We start from the raw sequence: 20529 nt of genomic DNA, 5'->3' as shown, positions 1-20529 counted from the left end.
GTATCTAGTCAGCACCACTTGAAGACCATCACCTCTTCGACTGCTTTTCCCCTAACACACCCTTTCAATGAAACTGAGAGAGAGGGAATCCTCTGATGTCCTTGTGCGAACGGTAGCCCCCCAGAGAGATGTAATAGTCAAAGCACAATAGATCATTTGAGTTTTCTGCTTGTTAGTTCTTATAAGTTGGGGCTAATATGAGGTAAAAGATGTAGCATCCACATGCAGCACAACGCCGAGCTTGTTCTCATCACGGAGGTGCATGGAAGACAATCTGCTACGGCGCGGTGTTTTGGTTTTTAACTACGGAAACAGATCTGTACAGCATTTTAATCTGCCATGCTTATTTACTGAATTTTCTGTTTTAATTCATTTGCTGCATGTAACTGCCATCCCCCCCACTCCTAGCGATAAATTTGGGGCGTCTGTCATCTTGATGGGAAAAGCTGCTCCTCGGTGGCTTTCTCTGTTCTGCTATTTACCAGAATTATCAAGCACACATTAGTGGCTGTAGCTGCACGACATTGGTATTTTTTGGTGTCATTTATCCTGGCTAAATACCTTATTGCAAAAATCTTTCATTTTGTGTAGCGAAATCTGTGAAGTTAAACACCTGTGTGCTCGCAGAAAGGCAATCAGCTTCGCTGGCAAATGAGTCGTTGTTCAGAGTATTACCCTGTTTCTGACTGTTTATGCTCTCATTTCAATTCTGAATGTGTCTTGAGATACTGCAGTTATTAAATTAAATGACTAGGAGACCTTCCTGCATGTAGCGTTTCAATAACCACATTGGTGTGGTGAACCTAGGTTCATGAGCAGTAAACATAATACCCAGTTAATCCCAGATCTGACTTCATGCCATAATCCCAAACTCTTTTAATATGCTATTTTTTTTAATGCCTAGTTTTTCTGAAAAGAGAAATGCAAAAAAAAAAAAAAGTAGTAGGATGACCCACATTTCCACCCATTGCCTTGCAAAATTTATAAACATGTTTGAATTTTAATGATCAGTCATTTTACAATAAATTTCCTAGAGCTTTGCTCTGAATGTAACAAACCTTTGATTGTAAATCTGGGGTAATGTAAGCACAAACTGACTCAAATGTTTTGCAAATTTGCCTTATTATTAGAATCTATTATTACAACTTGGAGGATGCACACATAAAAGTTAATAATCGTGCACGTCCTGCTGCCTGGCTAGACTGAGTGTTCTCAGACACACCCCAGTCTTAGTAGCTGGTGCTTCAGAGGGTCACTGTGATGCCCAGAGGAAGTTGCAGGTCCCAGAGAGAACAGTCTAGAAGGCTTTGCTGTGAGCCCTGGAAGGACGGAGGGCTTGCTCTGCAGATATTGGGAGCAGCATGATAGCCCAGATGATTCCGGGTCTGGAAGCATTTGGGCAGCAGAAGCCTCTGATGCCACTTGACTCAGAGAATGCCGGAATCTTGGCATGGACTTCTGTCATGGGCTTGCTGCTCTTTGAAGGTAGAATCCCCATCACTGCCCCAAATTGGCTTTTACCCTCCCAATGCTTATCAGGGCTGCTTTTTTTAAGCTTTTCATTCTGAAAATTTCCAGACATACATAAGAAAGAGGAATGTAACGAGCCTCTCTGACCCCATCCTTCAACTTTAGAATGCATCTCGCCAATCTTGATTCATCTACCTCCTCCAATTATTTTGGAGGGAAGGGAAGGGTGGTGACTGGAGTTTGTTGTTCTTTTTATTAAAGCCTAAATAATATATAAGACAGTTTTTAGGTAGACAATGTTATGATTTGACATTTGCATATCATGCAAAATTATCACAATAGATAATTTTCCATCTACTTTTAGCAATTTTTTGGAAACTTTATCACTATCTTATTGACTCATGGACCTCGCACTGTACATCACACCCCATGACTTATTTATGTCTTTTAGAAGTGAAAGTTTGTACTTCTTGATCTCCTTTACCCACCACCCAAGGCTGGAGTATTTTTTTAAAGAATATCCCCCACATTAAATCCCCTTTCATTCATAAATATTTCAGTGCATCTTCCTAGAAGACAAGGGTAAGCATCATTATCAAAGTTCACAGTAATTCCATAAAATACCTCAAAACCCAGTCCATGTCCCACTTTTTTTTTATTAGGACTTCTTAAAGCAATGGTTAGGTCTTCTTGCCTCACATCTAAGGGAAATGAAAATAAGAAAATTCACCAAAGAAAGAGAAACCCAGCCCCACAGAATATTCAAATCGAGAAAGTAGCCACTTATCAGCAGGTGGCTGCAGCTGTTACCCCGACAGTCTGAATTGTAACTGGAGTCAAGTTCACATGCTGGCGCCTTGGGAAACTAACCGTGCCAAGTGTCTGTCGTGTAAGAGTTTTTTCTACTTCTTTTTAGGGTGCAGGTTAGCCATGTGCTGAATGACACCCACATGAGATTCTCTCTGCCATCAAGCCGAATAGAAATGAAGGATGTGTGTATCCAGTTCGATGGTGGAAACTGTTCTTCCGTGGGACCCTTGTCTTACATTGCTCTGCCACACTGTTTCCTTATATTTCCTGCTACCACCTGGATCAGGTACTTTATAGATTCATCTTTCGCTCTCACTGAGGTTGAAAGGGTCCTTGAATAAAGGACCCTAGTTAACTAGTCCTAGCTAAATTCCTCTTCAGATTTATTCCTCGGAAACACCTGACAAGCAAGTTGCTTTGCATTTTCACAGTGACCACTGTGAGCTCATCCTGTTGTACTTTTAGCCATGGCTGCCAGGAAGCTCACAGCTCAGTTCATTGCAAGAACTATTCTTAGCCTCAGTTTCCGATGCACATAACACAACCTACACAACCTTCTTCACTGCCTCTCCTGTCCATTGCACAAGGCTGCTTCTTTCTTAATACTTTCATTTTATAACCTTTAGATAAGCTGTTTTGAGTTCTTTGGTGGGAAAGATTAGTTGCATAATCTAGATGAAAAGTATTATCTGCTTTTCAAAGATGCTCCCTAAATAAGAGCTAGAAATTCCAAAATAAACTCCTTCAGATCACTCTAATGTATTAAGAAAAATAACTCTCTCCCTAATTCACATTCAGAATGTGGAATATAACCTAGGAACTACTTTCTTCACCTAACAAGACTTGAAGCTAATTTTCAGAGTATTAACAAGATGAAACGATAGCTGAAGCTTTGTTAAAAAAAAAAATCACTTCTGATATTCTTGTTTAAGATTAAATGAGAGGTGAGTGTTTTAGTTCGCTAGGCCTGCCATATCAAAGTATTATAGACTGGATGGTTTAAGTAACATGTTTATTTCATCACAGTTCGCAAGGTAGGAGTTCAAGATTCATCACGGTGGGTTTCTTCAGAGCCAGCTGCTTGGCTTGAAGAAGGCTGTCTTTTCTGAGCCCTCATATGATCTTTCCTCCATGTCCATCTGTGTCCTAATCTCTTCTTATAAGGACATGAGTCATTCTAATGACCTCATTTAGCCTTTACCACCCCTTCAACGACTCTCCCTCTATATACAGTCACATTTTGAGGTTAAGACTTCAGCTGAATTTTGGAGACCCAGTTCAAGCCATAAGAGTGAGGAAAATAGAAATTTAAATACCAGAGTTCTAGCCTGACGCTCCCTTGCTCTGGGGCTAAGTCCTTCCTGTAAATAACAGGTCAACCCTCATGAGCCTAAGGAATTAAAGGCAGCCCCTTTGGCAGATGAGGAAACTGAGGCATGGAATGTTCAGTTTCCCAGCTCCCAGGCAGTTTGGCCCAGCCTGCTGAGTCTTGAACACCACAGTGTTCTCCTTTCACATAAAGTCAGTGGCTTCTTTAATGTCCGGTGACCTGTGATGTGACATCCTGAACCTGTGTCTCTTAGCCGCTCCTGGGCTGCTGCTCTTGGAGCAAGAACGTGACTCCGCTGCCCAGGCATCGGCTTATACACTTGGTTTGGTTTTCTAGTAATGGCAACAGGCTGGCATGAGGCCAAACTGGCCCTTCCCCTCGTGGCTGGTAGGTTCAGGACTTAATGTCTTCCATTTGCCCTACACAAATTGGCCTACGCCTGCCCACCTCCTAGGCTCATCCTCAGGGGCTCAGCCAGGCAAAAGGGCTGACATACCCCAGCAGCTGTTCTCTAGAATGAGTATCTGGTGACCTGTGTGAGCGGGTTTGAGGGCAGCCGGAGCTGTGGACAGCTGTTTGTTTCGCATCTAATGACTGCTTTGCTTGTATGTGATTATGTGCTGAGAATATGTGAAATCATTTGGCTGCATTTTGGAGAGAGAGAACATAGCTGTTATTTATATGGTTTGCCAAATGGGAATTTATACTTATAATGTCATTTATAATTTTACCTTATCCACAGTGTTCCCTGTCTTCCTAAATAAAATATAATTGGTAGGTTGGGACTTTGATTTTGAAAGTTGTTGGATTGAAGACTCTTCATATAGGTTAAATAGCAATCAAATAAAATTCCATTTAGTGTAAGCTTTTTAAGGTACAGCTGATGATTTCATCACATGTAGCAGTATGGTACAACAAAACTCAAAATTCTAGAAAAGAATTTGGGCATTTTCCTAGAATTAAAACAGGATCTGATTTGAATGTTTATATTAATGTCTCTTAAGAACTATGAAATTGTAGCCAGAATCATTAGAAGGCTTCTAAAATTGTCCTGCATTTGAAATTGAAATGTGTTAATTTGCCCTCCAAGAGAACTAAGTTTCATAATCGACGTGAATAGATTGATAGCTTTGTTCATCAATGCACAATGTCCACAGTGCTTTCACTGACACTCCCGTTGTTGCTTCTTCCCTGCAGTGGTGGTCAGAACATAACCATCGTGGGCAGAAATTTTGATGTCATTGACAACTTGATCATTTCCCACGAGTTAAGAGGGAACATAACTGTAAGTCTTTGGCGTCTTTGTACTCTGAGTTATTGTCAAGGTTGATTTTGTTTTCATCACACTAAAATATATTGGGGGGTATTTTTTATTCCTATGCCTGTAGTACTGTAAGCGTTTACCCGCTGCGTGCTAGCTGCCATCTGTGCAGTAAGGGGATGGAGAAGACCATAGACTTGGAGTTAAGTATTAGGAAAGAGGAATGAACTTGATATGACAAGACCTGCATTTCCCTCCTTGGGTGGTTTGTGGCAAGTGCTTTGCTGAGACACGTTATGAAGATGCCTTGTGTGTGGTTAAAGTGAGACAAAGAAGAATAGCATTCTGGGAAGAGTGAGTGGTATTGTGCCAGAGAGAGGTGCAGTGTAGGGGTTCAGTGACCTGCTTAAGTCCCAGAAATCTTGTCATCTCCTCTTGTCATTGCCTCTTTGATTCAATTTGGTGCCTGCCCTCTGACCGCACCTTCTCTTGCCTTTCATCTCCCCACACGGAGTCTGGTCCCCAGGAATCGCCCACACCAGCACGTGGGCCTCAGCATGCTCTCAGGGGCTTCCAGATTGCAACCTCCATGCCAGGAGCAAGAGGGGAAATGGTGAATACCAGTGCAGGTGGGGACCTCTGGGTGTGCTTCTGGAATCTCCTCTCCTTTCTCACTTTCCTTGTGAGAGACTGCAGGTGGCAGCCTTTCGGGAGCCCAGCCTGACCACTTCCTGTCAAAGCTGCAGGTGTGTGAAGGGCCATAGATCTGGCTCCAGGTTGGGTTCAGGCTTAGATACAGAAGGCCCTCCTAAATCATCCACCTGTCCACCTACTGGCACACTTCAGTGCCTGTTCTAAGCCTCACATGGTATCTGGCTCCAGGCTGTGTGTCTGTGATGTGAACACAGCCCATCAAATAGTTCATAAATTGATCCTCTGAGCAGAGATAACACCTGATTTGCTTTGGGCTTCTCTCCCTCCCCAGTGATGTTCCTAAATGAAGTAGAATTTAATTGAGCACCATTGAGGGCAAAACATTTTGCTGGGCGCAAGAACAAAAGGCAGCTAAGAGTCCCTGGAGGAACCTGGCAAATCTACACTGGAACTGAAGGTGGAGAGCACAGCACTAGTTCTAGATAAAGTTCTAGGTCCTCAGACTCCCTTCCAGAAACCCCATAAGTTCCAGAAGGCATGACGGGTTTCCACATGAAAGAGAAATGAAGTACAGATGGCATGAAGGTGGGTGGGACTCGGACAGGTAGATGTAGGGAGGCGATTCCGGGTACAGAGGACAGCTTACTCAGGCCCATGATGTGCCTGTTGGGGAATGTCATGGAGATGTGCTCAGCTGACACCAGAAAGATGGTCATCAGGGAGCCCGGGGGAGGGACTATTGTCAGACCGAAAGCTTTACCCCAAATTCTGTAGGCAATGGGAAGCAATTGAAGATCTTCGAGTAGGGGTGACGCGATATAGGTACACTTAATGATTATTGTTTGGGCAGCAGAGCAGAGGGTAACTGGAGGGGGCAGAGATGATGGAAGGGGCAGTTCTGGGGGGCTGGGTGGTGCTGGAACTGAAGCTGATAGGTTGTCTTTGTAGCATCATCATGCCAGGGGGATGGAACTGCATTGTGGGGGGGAGAGCTGAGTGCCTGCTCTGGGATCTTGCAAAATAGTTTCATTTTAAGGGGTGAGAGATGCGAGGTGGCCAGTGGGCATGATCTAGAAGTGGTTCAAAAACTGGAGAGAAAGAGCATTTCAGGGAGCGGGGAAAGAGAGAATTAAGGATAGTGAGTTTTGGGCAGCACCGTCCCCAGCAGTCTTTCTGGAAGACACTGTCAGAACAAGCCAGCTGGCCGGGCTCACGGCTGCCGAGAAGGCCGAGGCTGGCGATGAGCGGTTTGCGTCCTGTCACCAGGAACGTGGCGGACAAGTCCAGGGCCGTAGGTGACGAAAGCGCTACACAGGAAGGAATGCTTTGCCTCTCCAGATTTCAGCCCTGTGCCTTAGATTTCCTCTCTGTTGCCCTGTCCTGCCCTCGTTTTCATCCTCCCACCTGAGAAAGTAAGTTTAAAGAAAGAAAAAAAAGGAAAATTGTCCCCCACCTGGCAGATTTCACTTCACAAGTTCTAGCTGCTCTACTTAAAAATGGTTTTGTCAACCGCCCCTTTCCACCCGTTTTCTCTGCCTGTCGCTCTGTGTTCCTGAAGAGCACCAGGCTTGTGTGTTGCATTTTTTTTCAATACACCTGTGAAGTGGGCCAACCTCTCCACCTGCTTTCCCGCCCTCCTGCTCTTCCTTTCCTGGGGCTGCAAGCTTCCTTTTATTTTTTGTTGTCTCCTATTTACTGTTAGGCCTGCAAAGTCTTTCCCTCCTTGTGGTTAGAGATTTCTGCCAAAGCCCCGCAGGAGGTTTCCTGACGGAACAAATCATCCAGCGGCGCGGGGCCCGCGGCCCGCCTTGCTAAGGGAGCACCTCCTCTTCAGCGGCTCCCAGACTTCGTCTTCCTGGCTTGAACGCCACACAGACCCTTCCCCCAACCCACTTTTTCTGCACACACTTTGCCCCTGTGGGTAACCATCCTAGCTAATAGCAATAATAATCACTGCATTTGTTGAGCGCCGCTCTGTGCAGTCAGTGCTCTGAACATGTTTGCATGCGCCATCTCATCTCAGGGCGCCCTTATTTAATGGCATGAGCCCTCAGCTCATTTTACTCAGTGAACGTTTAATTCAAATCCATGAGGTCATCGGTAGTATTGCTCACCCCCATTTTACAGATGAGAAAACAGAGGCGAGGAAAAGGCTACTGAAATCGGCGACTCGAGGCTCATCGATCAAGTGACTGACATGCTCTCGTCTTCCCCCTCAGATCTCTGGACACTGCATGGAGACTGAGTGCAGCTTCTCAGCCCCCAGCATGAAGAGCACCAAAGTGCAGGCCAATGTCATGGTGAAGCTGCGGGTGCAGGAGACCTACTTGGAATGTGCCAGTTTGCAGTATCTTGAGGACCCCAGATTCACAGGGTATCGTGTCGAATCTGAGGTGGACAAAGAACTAGAAGTGAAAATTCAAGTAGGTTTTGCTTTTTCTGCTTGGGCCGTGCCTCCGCCCCCCACGGGGAAGGTGTGCTTACGCTTGTGAGTCTCCCCGCCCCCCCTGATTTCTCCATCACCGCTTTGTTCTTCACAGAAAGAAAATGACAATTTCAACATTTCCAAGAAAGACATCGAAATTACTCTCTTCTATGGGGAAAATGAGCAATTAAATTGTGGTTTTGAAAATATTACTAGAAATCAGGATCTCACCACCATCTTCTGCAAAATTATAGGGGTCGACACCGCACACAGCATCGCCACCTCTTCCAAGAAAGTCCACGTAAGTCACCTGACAGCCCCGTTATTTTTACTTTATTTCGGTAAGTCCTTGCCTAAGAGCCGGAGAGGCATCTTTCATGGATCTTTTGATCTTCCCTTTAAATAGAAGAGAACAAAGCTGGTATTGCCAGCCCGAGCGTAATTCCTCCGAACTAGCTGGCGGAATCCATCCGAGGGCCTGTTTGGATCCCAAAGCGTTGAGCACATCATGGTCTGTAACCCTGATGAGTCTTGAGAGCTTTTGTTCAAGACATACATTTAGACTGTAGCATCCGCAAGCAGAATCTCTAGAACCATGGACGGATGAGCTGTCATTCTCTTCCCGAATGTGGAGGTGACCTGTCTTAGCAGAAACCCGCTCTGGCGGGCTCTAGGCCACGCTCGCTGCAGCTTTAGTCAGAGGGAGGCCAGACCGTCCATGGGGCATGGCCGCTTCCTCCAGCATGAAGTCATATCTGCTGCGATTACTTTTTTCCCACACACACATATTTGAAGGACCCATCACTGATATGTTTATGTCCCACGAGAAAGATGGAAGAGCGTCAGGGAGGGAAACATATAAGCAGTCTCCCTGCAGACAGTATCCATGCCCCGTGAGGCTCTGCGCGGTCTGTCCTGAAAAGGATGCTTTGCAGTCTGCGCTCATGCTTACCTGGACAAGGAAAAAGCACATCAGACTGGAAGGTGGAAACAAAAATGTGTTCATGTCCCAACCGCACCTTCGCTCAGCTGTGTGGCCTGAAGTAAGTCACTGTTCACCCAGCCTCAACCTTTGCCAACCTGGATAGCAAAGAGGGTAGTAACGAGAAAGTCAGAAGTTACCACTGGCCCCGCACGTGGTTGCACCTGTCGGGTTCGTTGAGAAGAACAAATGTGGACATTCGTCATCATTCATGACAGTTCCCGGGTGCCGATGCTGTGGTGGGGACAGAGCAGAGCAGAGGACAGTCAAGAGCAGCTGCCTCAGTGGAGCTTACGTAAAGAGACACGTAGTGAAGAAAAGAAATTTAAAATGTGCTAGATGGTGGTGGTTGGTAGGGAGAAACCTGGAGCTGGGAAGGGAAGAGGAACTGGGGAGGAGGGCCAGATAAGCTCACTCTTTGCATCAGGCTCTCGAGGAAGAGGAAGGTGAGCCATGGGCTGACTGGGGTGCAGAGTTCACACCCAGGGAACTCAGGTTGCAAAGATCCTGTGTAGGAGCCTGTGAGGCGCATGTGGGCAACAAGAAGGCCAGGGTGGAGGAAGAAAGTGGGGGATCGTCCCAGGAGTTAATGGGGGAGCAGGGCGAGCCAACAACTCCTTGGGACCTTGTAAGCCATGGCGAGGGCATGCCTTTGCCCTCTGGGAAGCCACTGGAGTTTTGAGCAGGATGTCAGGAGCCTCCTTAGTTAAACAACGTGTGTGTGTTTAGTCTTTGTGACAGGCCTTTGAAGGCACTGTCAACATCACTGTAGAGATGAGGACAGCGAGGATTCGGTGGTGACGCAAACTCCTATGGCACCTGAGGAGGGCAGGCACAGATCTGGGCTTGGGGATCTGGGCTGTGTGGGTCCAGAACCTGTGCCCCAGCCTCTGTGCTAAAATGCCTGCACGCAGCAGCCATGGCTTCCAGGCTGGGAAGGTGCCTTGATGCTGGTGTGGATGTCAGTGTAAAAATAAGGTGTGATGACAAGTTTCACAAAATTTTTATAACCCCAAAATTCTAAAACTGGAAGGGGCCCTCAGGGATCATCCAGGCCTCCTTGCTAAACTGGTTTTCACCACAGGACACTTCTTCTCTGAGTGTGTGTGTGTGTGTGTGTGTGTGTTTGCGTTTGTGTATGCATGTGTGTGCTCGCACACGCCAAAGAAACACGAGATAGAAGAGAGAAAGATCAAGTTACTTCCTTCACTGGAGGTTATGATAGGGGACTTCTCACCCACAGACTGCCACCTCTTTCTGTACCCATTCCTGCCATTGAAACCCCCCCAGGGTAAAGAGCACCGAAGTAGAATAATCTCTACATCTAGTTTTTTCTACCAGTTGATACGGCTGGAAACTGAGGCACAGAGAATTTCTTGCTTTGCTCAAAGACACACACTAGTCTGCCCCAGAGATAGCACTGAACTCAAATACCCTACCTAGCTCACCACCTCATTTTGTATCTTGGGGGAGACAATTGGGAATGGTGGGGATTGTGTCCTCAGATATGGCACCCAATTCGACGGTGTCTAATGGCACTTGGTCCCATTAGGTCAAGCTGGGCAACTTGGAGCTCTACGTCGTCGAGCAGGAGTCAGTCCATTCCACGTGGTATTTTCTGATTGTGCTTCCCGTCTTGCTGTTGACTGTCATTATCGGTAAGTGCTGTGTTTAATTTTGCCGGAGAAATTATTCCCTGGGGCTTCTCATCAGGCAGGCTGCCTTTCAGCTTTCAGGGGCTATTGGTTTCAATTAAGTATTAATGGATGAAAACCCAAATCAAAACTTTGGGGAAGGAATAATAGGTGCATGTTACAGGCTTTCTAAACAGTTTTTTTTAAAAGGATGCTTCATTAATAAAAGGCTAGATTTACCAAGGTTGTATCTTGGTGTTTGAGTTAGAGTCCACTTTGCTGCTTTGATCCTTTAAATTTGAGAACATGTGTGCTGTTTACCTTATTCCCTCAAGATTCCTCTGGGATTTTCAATTCCAAGAACTTGGTCATCAAGACCTGCCTTCTCACCTCACCAAACATCACCCCCACTCCCAGCCCTGCCTTTCCTGGCAGAATTGTATTTCAGAAATGTGATCTGTACCATCTATTAAAATGTTCCAAGATCCATCCCAGAACAGCCTTCCTGCGGAGCTTTCTCATGGACTCATTCTGGCCCATCAATGTGGTTTTGGTTTTTTGGTATTTTTGTACCACACAGCATTTATTAAAACTTTGACGTAGTCAACAATATTTCAAAATTATATGATTCACATTTTTTACAATATCTTGAAAATTTGGAAGATCTGGGTCATGGATTCCACTTTTTCCATTGCACCATTTGCTGGAACTGAGCAGCAGCTACCCCTGGTTAGAAAACATGTGCTTGTGGGGCTTTCACCACAGTCTCTACCACTCCCTAGTGTCTCCACCTAGGCCACTTATGTACCTGGCCTTTGTAGCTACTTATTTTGTCCCTTCTGGTTCTGAGCTCTTTTCATTTTAAATCTTTCTCTTTTCCTTCTTGGAAAAGATGATGCAGCACTTCACATTCCTCGATTTAACACAGGCATTGCCTTTCAAACATCTTCTGCAAATACTTGCTCATTTTTCCATTCTCATTGCTCATGCCCTCGTTCATCCATCCCCGTAACTATTTGCCTTTTGTTTATTGAGCATTGGTTATATTGCTGATCATCGTACAAGTCTCTGAAGTTAGAGGAGATAAGTTCAAGTCTGACCCTTCCTTGTGGGTAATTCCCAATCCAGTGAGCATATAATTAACTGGCCTAACGGAATGAATGAATCTTGCAGAGACCCTGTTTTGTGCTGTTAATGGCCATTTCAGATATTTTTAATGTTCTACCCAAGTTATCTACCTATGTATCTGCAGTCCAGAACTGGGCTTGATAGTTTCATAAGTCCTAGCTGGTGCTGGCTCCAAGTAAGATAACTTGTAAATGCTAACATTTATGCTGGGCTCCTCCTTAAGAGTCTGCTGCTGTTCAGCAGCTGTAAATAGTCTCATCCTAGTGTCGTGTTCACTTTGTGACTGACTGGCAGCCTCTGCGCTCCCCTGGGCTAGATGGGACTCTCCTCTTCCCTCAGTGTGTGTGTGTGGAGATTGTTTGGGCTCTTTGAGGTGAAGCAGGCTCAGTTTGACACATGGCTTTTGGCTTCATTGGTATCTGCAAAGCCCTTCGAAATTCTCATCCCCTTCCTATCAAGATCCCAGGAAGGCATGTGGCCTCGGCAGCTTGAGTGAGGGCAGTCATTATCCCGTCAGTCACATTTGTGAAAACACTAAACACACCTGGCCTAGGCTTGCCACCTACAAAACACCCCCGCGGCGGCTTCCTCTGGAGGCTTCAGCCCTGAGACGCTCGCTGCTTTATGGATGTGGCCTGCCAGCTCCCTTCGCAGCCCGTGAGCCAGTGTTGCTCACATGCAGCCTGATGAACCATAGTCACAAGTGATGCTCGTAGAGATAGGGTTTCGTGGTCAAGTGGATTCAGAAACCAATGCCTGCGTCACCCTGTCTTGAAGATGCATGAGGCACATGATAGCTGAGACTTTGTGGAGTGGTCCCGGGACTGTATTAATTTGGCTCCCTCCAGCCTCACTCACGTCTCCTGGTAGCAGGGCCCTTTCATCGTGAAGTTTCTATCTAAAGAGGTAAAGCTTTTTAGATAGTAGTGATTGTTGACCAAGGCTGAGTATTACATATTTTTTAAACATTTTCTTATTTATGCATGCAAGAATTGGGGTACAGGCCAGAGGTGCAGGGGGTGAGAGGACTCACCAGAGACAGAGTGGGGGAACAGAACAGATGGATTGACTGAAATACACTGCTGAGGGGAGCAGCGAGCGAGAAAGGAGAGGTCTGCTGTGCCATGTGGGTCGCTCCCTGGCCAGCCGGGGAATCAAACTCATGCTGCAGTGGTTGGTATAGCTTGATAGCGCTGTCTTCAACACCTGCGCCACCAGGGAGACCCTGAGTATTATTTTTAAAGTACAAGTTGCAAATGCTTTCTCTGAGGTTCTTCTTGTGATCTCTTCAACATCGTAGTGAGGTAGGCACTGTGACATAGGGCAGTGAGGGCCCAGACGTGCTAATGAACTTCCGCGAGGTCACACAGCTAATGAAAGGCAGAGCGCTAAACCTGTTGCGCTTACTGCCCCTACAGCAAGGTAAACTGGGAAAAGAAGCAATACCCACAGTAGGGTTCATTGTGAACCCCTCATCACATCCCCCCATTTGATCTATGCAAATGTGACTTATGCAGCTAACTGGGGTTCTGTGGCTTTTTTTTTTTGCAGTATTTGCCCTTCAACTTGATTTCTCCATGGATGTTTGGAAACATTAGAAAAAGAATGGAGCAATATAAGTGCCCCATAGCTGTAGGGAAACTTGGTTTGTTTCATTGCTTTTCAGCCAACTGGGATCTTTGGCTATAAGTGAAGGTTATTTGATTTAGTTTTCATCTTTTTTTTTTTTTTGGTAGTGGATTTATAAGTTTATTTCTTATCCACGTTGACTGACTAGGTTCTTGAAAGTGATGACAGGTACATGGGGGGCCAGTGTGCACGGTTTGCTTGGTGAATCATTATCCTTGTGATTTTTCTGGAACACCGTATATGGGGTGGGATGCTCCTTGTGTCTTTGGCTCAGTCAGCTTGGCTGGATGCCAGCCTGGTGCCAGCCACACGTCTGGAGCAGCTATCTCCTTCAGGGTAGAATTGGGGTCCCTGAGTGCCCCAGGAGTGCTCTTCTTGGGCCCACTTCAGGGATGCACTGTGGCTGCCCCTGGGGCCTTGTCTGGTCTCCACCTTGTCCATGGTGGATGGTCCTGCTCACCACCCTTCTGTGTGGGCCCAGAGGGGAGAGGTGTGATGGGTCACTTTTTTTTTAAGATTTTTTTTTAATTTATGCATACAAGTGTTGGGGTGCAGGCTAGATGCACGGGGGCTGAGAGGATTCACCAGAGACAGAGTGGGGAGCAGAACAGGCAGACTGACGAAATACACTGCTGAGGGGAGCAGCGGGCGAGACAGGAGTGGTCTGCTGTGCCATGTGGGTTGCTCTGAGGCCGGCGGGCATCGAACCCGCACTTCAGAGGCTACGGACAGCTTCACAGCGTTGTGCTCAACTGCCTGGACCACCAGGGAGGCCCGTGATTTTCACTTTTAAGATGAGTAGGGTTTTTGAAATTTTTCTTCCTGTGGCATTTTAGCATCCTCCTCTTTGGAGTCACCCTGCATTGGGAATTTTGCTCTTTGTAGGTTCCTCTCTCTCTTTTTCCCTCCACCCCTTCTGCCTCCCCTTTTCCCTGCCTCTCCCTCCCTGCCTCTCTCTCCTTACCTCCGACTTTCCCTTCCTCTTTCTCTTTCTCTTTCTTCTGGTGTTCATTCTCCTTTCTGTGTTTGAAGAGTCCATTAATGCTGCCTCTGCCTCCTCAGGGGCCGTGGTGGTGACCAGGCACAAGTCAAAGGAGCTAAGTCGCAAACAGAGCCAGCAGCTGGAGCTCCTGGAGAGCGAGCTCCGGAAGGAGATACGTGATGGTAGGCCCCAAAATTTTATTTGTAGAAAAACAAGCCTTTTTTATTGCCTTTTTTTTTTTTTTTTTTTTACACTTTAATGGAGCCGGCCACAGTAATGAGAACTGTTTGTATAATAGAAGGCAACTGAACAGCAGGGTCTGGGCCTGGCTTTTGTGTTTTATTTCAGCTCTTCTTTGCAGCCAACCAAGTAATTATCTATTGTTTCTTCTTTAATGAAAACCAAGGTCACACTCTGCATTAGACAAAACAGCAGAAGATCTTATCCATTGTATGTTGAGTTAAAATATTGCTCTTGGGATTCTGTTTTGCAGGCTTTGCTGAGCTGCAGATGGATAAATTGGATGTGGTTGATAGTTTTGGAACTGTTCCTTTCCTTGACTACAAACATTTTGCTCTGAGAACTTTCTTCCCTGAGGTAAAAGAGCATTGATTATACTCCTAAGGTTGAGTCTTGAATAATAATGAAGGTGCTTGTTGCTATTGTCAAAACGGGTGTTTGCTTCCAAGGCAGCTGTAGATAATGCGCTTGGTATAAAATAATGGCTTAGGTTTGAGCAGAGCAAGGAGGAAGATAATTATTAATTGGATTGATTAGGATGTAAAGCAGTGATGGGTCACTGCCAATTACTCCTTGTTCAGGAGCAAAAACCTAGGAGGGACAGAAGTTCAGAGTGATGATTTTTGCTTTATTTTACTACCAGTTTAGAACTGAATTTGTAGCTAAGAGGAGAGCTAGTTTATTTAAAAATCAATAAATTGTGGGCTGACCAATTTATTGTGTTTATCTGCATGACTTACATTGCAGCTACTAGATTATTCACTATTACTTCTCAATTGGAACTGAAAACTACTACCAGCCAGTCGAGAAAAAAGTAGACATGTATAGAATTTGAGTTGATAACAGCTATTTTTAGCCATGTAGCGTTTTTATGGTAATCTTCAGCAGTTATTCGCGACCTGGTCAGTTCGTATCATCCTCATTTAGTAGGAATAGCTGCACAAAATGATTAATGAATTTGCTGTGGGATAAGAGGAGTAGTCTACTTAACCCTTTGGGTTTTCAATCTCACTTATGTTCTGACACCTCCATTTTCTCACCCACTCACTCAGCCTTCGTCATGTACCCTCCCAAGCCTTTGGAGAGGTACACTCATCCTCCTGTCATCACCTCTATTCCTGGTACCCCAGCTCCGCCCTATTGCCCCTTTTGGTCCAGAACTGTTGACCACAGATTGGCTCGATATCTGGAACACACCACTAATGATTTAGATCTAGACTTCTAAGCAAAGCCAGAAATGCCTCCAGGCCAAAGGTGCGCTTTATTTTACCAGAAGTTTCTCAACTGCATTTGGCAGGAAGCCTAGCGTTCAGAAACCCAGACACATGCAGTAAGCAAGTTCCAATTTCTCTATAATTCTAGAAGTGGACACCATGATATGTGATGTTGTGTCTGGAGGTTGGGGCACGACCATAAAACAAACACCTGCCATACTTCTTGTTGTTCAAGCCTCGGTGTTGTAGCTCAAGAAGACTAGAAGATTTCAGCGTTTCACTCTTGTATTTTTTAAAATTGATCTTCCAAGCGTACCAGGCACCGTGACTTACATTTGCCACCTCATCCATTTCTGTGGCAGAACGCTGCCTAGGGAAGGGAGTTCAGTTCCCTGAGTCAGGATGACTGTGCAGAGCCTCAGCCGAGGTTGCCTGCATCCTATTTCCCAGCTATCCGAGGCCCCCATTAAGAATTTAACAGCAATAAAATAACAGAGATTTCTACCATCAACATGAGTACTGTATGGGCTTTTACATTTAATGATTGCCCTTGAGTGCTGAAGAGAGTAATCTGTGGCCTGAAAAAGAAATTTTCCTGTCTTCTAAATTCAGTAATCCAGGGCAAGATAGAGAAGATAGTGAGGAATGCAAAGGAACACTGTTGCAAGTTGAGTGTTTGGAAAAAAAAAAAAAAAAAGTCCCCAGAACAATGCTGCCTTATGGTAGGAGAAGAGAGAGGCTGCAAGAAGCCAACCCGATTTAACTCAGGGTTATATATAATCCTGCAAGGCAACTGGAAAAGCCATAAAAACTGAAGACAGAGGAGTTGTTAAATGACAAGACCAGGAAAAGCAAGAAAAATATTGATCCGGACCTTATCAAAAAGATCTAAGTTAAAATTGAATTTACAATAAGGAAAGCGACAGAACAGGGCAACAGGTTCTATTAGGACAGTGCCACATCTGTGGCTTTACAGATGCATCTGGAGCCCAACCCGTAGCCTTGCAGGTTGAGTGGTGGAGGGAGAGTTGGTAACACCTCTCAGATAGCATCAGCAAAATCCAGGGGAAACTCGTAGGTTTGTAGAGGCTAAGATATTACCAGTATCTGGTTTTTGCCCACCCTGGTGAGCTTTGACTTTAAAAGCTTTGCTTTTCATTATATTGACTGCTTTGTTCCTGCTAAAAATAGAAGAAATAAGGGTGAGCAGAGAGAGGATTTAACCTCCCAGAAAAGGAAATTTGAATGAAAGGAGGAAAGCAATTCAGCATGCAAGGTGTTGGGGCGACTCTTCCCTATTTAAGGTCAAGAATCAATCTGTTTCAGCTGTTTGTCTACATAGAATGAGTTCAGCAGAGAAATAATGGTAACTAGAAGTGTAAATCCAGATCGGCTTTTTCTGCTTATTACTAGGGAAGAGAGTATCTCTAAAATAGGTTGAGTTCTTCTGCTTGGGCTAACAAATTTGAAACCATAAAGCAATAATTCTTTGCAGAAGAAATTTACTTTAATGAGATATAAAAATAGCCCAGAGTTTCAATTATCACCAAAAGGAAAAAAAAAGAGAAAGAGAAACCTGAAGGTTTGACTTTATGTTTTCATTCTGTTGACTCATTTAAGGTCTATCTCAGCATGCTTTTAAAATTTAATCACTTCATTCCAGTAAGATTTATGATATATTAAAAAGAAAACTCAAATTTAAAAGATTGCATTCCAGGAACCACACAGCACAGCACATAAACATATTTTAGAAACCAGGGGGACAGTAGCATGGATGTCCCTTTTGCCATAACTTAGTGATAACAGCAGTGACAGCTGACCTCGAGAACTTACTATATTCTCATTCCTTGCATTTTCTCACCAAGTCTGTGAGGTGGGAATCCTTAGCCAGTTTTGCAGACGGAGCAGATCAGGCACAGAAATTTAAATAGTTGTCTGAAGTGATACAGCCAAGCCTGGGACCCCAGTGAGTGGGGCTCCAGATTCTAGATTCTCACCATCCTGGGAATAGCGTTGTGTGTGGGGACAGTGCCTCCTACTCAGCTGAGACCTGTGAGAGCTGACCTAACGCCGGATGTGTCCTTAGGTGGTAAATTGCTGGAGGGTTGGACCGCACTTTGCCTCCTCTTTGAGGATCACTTCTTTACCCTTTGAGTTACTTCTCTCCAAGTGTGAGATGCCGTCATCACCCAAAACAGGACAGATGCAATGATAACTATTCTTCCTAGAGGCCTTCAGAAGTCATTGGCGTTTCTTAAGAGCTGAATAATTATTTATGAATTGAAGGAAATGCAGTGCGCAGAAGCCCAGGGCTCTTCAGATTAGCAAATAGTTTCTACTTTATTAAAACGGACTTGGGTATTATAACAAAAATACACTATTCATTTCCTTTGGATGTTATGAATAATAAAAGTGTCTCCTTCCTCTCAGTCAGGTGGCTTCACACACATCTTCACTGAAGATATGCATGTAAGTCTCTAAGTTTTCATTTTTAGCCCAAGACTGCCTGACTCTCATAGTGTTATCATCATCATCATCATCATCTCCATTATTACTTTGAATTTTTATTGTGGGTTTTTTTGGATCATGAATACAATATTAAATAATTCATTGTCTTGGAAAACCCATTGTGGATCTACTTTCTAACTTTAAGTTATTATAACGATATTATATCCGGTTATAGCGTATTATATCACATACATTTTCTTTTCCAGAACAGAGATGCCAATGACAAGAACGAAAGTCTCACAGCTTTGGATGCTCTAATTTGTAATAAAAGTTTCCTCGTTACAGTCATCCACACCCTTGAAAAACAGAAGAACTTTTCGGTGAAGGACAGGTATTAGTCAGTTTGTTTAGATTTTTGAAAGCCATTGAGTAGAAGAAGTAAAACCTGAACCCTCTTGTTTATTTCCAGATCACCCCTAAACTTGGGCTTTTGCCAGCACCCACTTATCTCAAGACGGTCAGATGGGGTGGTGGATATGTAGTCGAGAGATCTCCATTTCAGATCACACCACCCTCACACACATTTTCTCTAGAAAAGGCATACAAACATACACCCCCCCAAAAAAAACCCTGAAAAACCCCAACATCAAGAAAAATCTAATTCCGAATCAAAATGCAGAAGTGCTTTCTCTATTTTTAAAAACACCTTAGAAATTCGAGTATTCACTTCTTTTTCCCAATCTGACTGAAAGTTTACATGCTACAAATATGTGAGATGTGCTGAACTTAACACTGGTGTGCGGTTTTTATGGATCAGGAACAAAGGGCCGAAACCTACCTAGATGTGAAAAAGAAAGTCTTGCAGCACAGCACCCCCCTCATGCCCCCTGAAATCTATCATCGGTGGTGAGCTGAGCCACAGCTAATGGTTAACCTCATGAACCAAGCCTCTATTTTCCTGTATGTGTCTTTTTATCTGTGCATTGACTTTATTTTTCTTTTGGTTTTACTGAGATATAATTGCTACATGGCACTGTGTCAGTTTATGGCGCACCACATAGTGACATGACGTATATATGATAACCACAAGTTCTGTTAACATCCATTATCTCATAGGTGTCAAAAGGAAAAAAAAGTTTTTTCCTTGCCATGCGTTTTAAGATTCACTCAGATACACCTCACAGCAGTGGTAACTGTTGTCTTCCTGTTGTCCATTATGTCCCAGTACTTAGGACTGGAACCTTTAACTACTTTCACCCAATTTCTCCTCCCTGCCTCTGGTAACCAAAAATCTGGCCGCTTTTTGTAGAAGCTTGTTTCTCTTTCTTTTAGAGTCCACATATAAGGGGATCCCTATAGTTTTGTCTATAGGAATAGACAAGACTTTTTCTCTTTGAGTATTTCACTTAGCTTAATGCCCTCAGGTTCATTCATGTTGTCATAAATGGTAGGATCTCTTTTTCCTGGCTGAATAGTATTCCATTCTCTCTTTCTCTCCCCCGCCTTCATCCCTCCTTCCCTCTCTCTCACACCTCTCCCCCGCACTGTGTGTGTGTGTGTGCATGCGACCTTTTCTTCACTCATGCATTGGTAGACACTTAGGTTGTTTTCACATCTTGGCTGTTGTAACCAAGGCTCTTTTTTTAAACAGGTGTCTGTTTGCCTCCTTCTTAACCATTGCGCTGCAAACCAAGCTCGTTTACCTGACCAGCATCCTGGAGGTGCTGACCAGGGATCTGATGGAACAGTGCAGTAACATGCAGCCCAAACTCATGCTAAGGCGCACAGAGTCTGTGGTTGAAAAACTCCTCACAAACTGGATGTCTGTCTGCCTGTCTGGTTTCCTTCGGGTAAGTGTCGCCTCCCGTGCCCCCTGACACTGAGCTAATTACACTCAGTGTCAGAGGTAAGACAATAGGTGGCTAATTTTAGCCAATGCTGCTGTGTTTGTCAGAATGAGGCCTGAGGTCCTTGGTGTCAGCATTTCCCCATATTTATTCTGGGCCCTTATCAAGGAGCACATGGAGGGAAACATAAAAACGTTTTCTCTAAAACTGGCCTATCCTGATGTAATCTGCTTAGCATTTCCCCAGGTAAAATTTTGCTCTTTTCAGAAATTTTATTGTAATAAGAACAATTAGCAGGAGACCACCTCTCTTTACAGATTTTTAAGTGTACAAAGCAGTGTTCCTCAGTGTTATTTATAGGCACCGTGTTGTACAGCAGATCTCCAGAACTTATTTATCTAGCATGGCTGAAATTGTATACCCATTGACTTTTGAGACCTCCTTTGCATCATTAACACTCACTGAACACGAGAGC

At 44.6% G+C, this 20529-nt stretch overlaps 1 protein-coding gene across 1 annotated transcript in view; it reads left to right on the top strand.

Moving 5' to 3' along the window:
- Positions 1-20529, top strand: part of PLXNC1 (plexin C1) — a gene marked incomplete at its 5' end in the record, with an annotated part of 141038 nt that overhangs the window by 83561 nt on the left and 36948 nt on the right. Inside the window, 10 exons of the mRNA XM_084255964.1 lie at positions 2387-2566; positions 4808-4895; positions 7745-7948; positions 8066-8251; positions 10485-10590; positions 14386-14487; positions 14799-14902; positions 18190-18228; positions 18474-18598; positions 19859-20057. Coding sequence (XP_084112090.1) covers positions 2387-2566; positions 4808-4895; positions 7745-7948; positions 8066-8251; positions 10485-10590; positions 14386-14487; positions 14799-14902; positions 18190-18228; positions 18474-18598; positions 19859-20057 — 1333 coding nt within the window. The remainder of the gene's footprint in view (positions 1-2386; positions 2567-4807; positions 4896-7744; positions 7949-8065; positions 8252-10484; positions 10591-14385; positions 14488-14798; positions 14903-18189; positions 18229-18473; positions 18599-19858; positions 20058-20529) is intronic.

This window comes from Talpa europaea, assembly GCF_964194135.1.
Source record: "Talpa europaea genome assembly, chromosome: 15".
NCBI lineage: Eukaryota > Metazoa > Chordata > Mammalia > Eulipotyphla > Talpidae > Talpa > Talpa europaea.
Note: the sequence above shows the minus strand (reverse complement) of the source record. Positions and strands in the feature narration are given on the sequence as shown.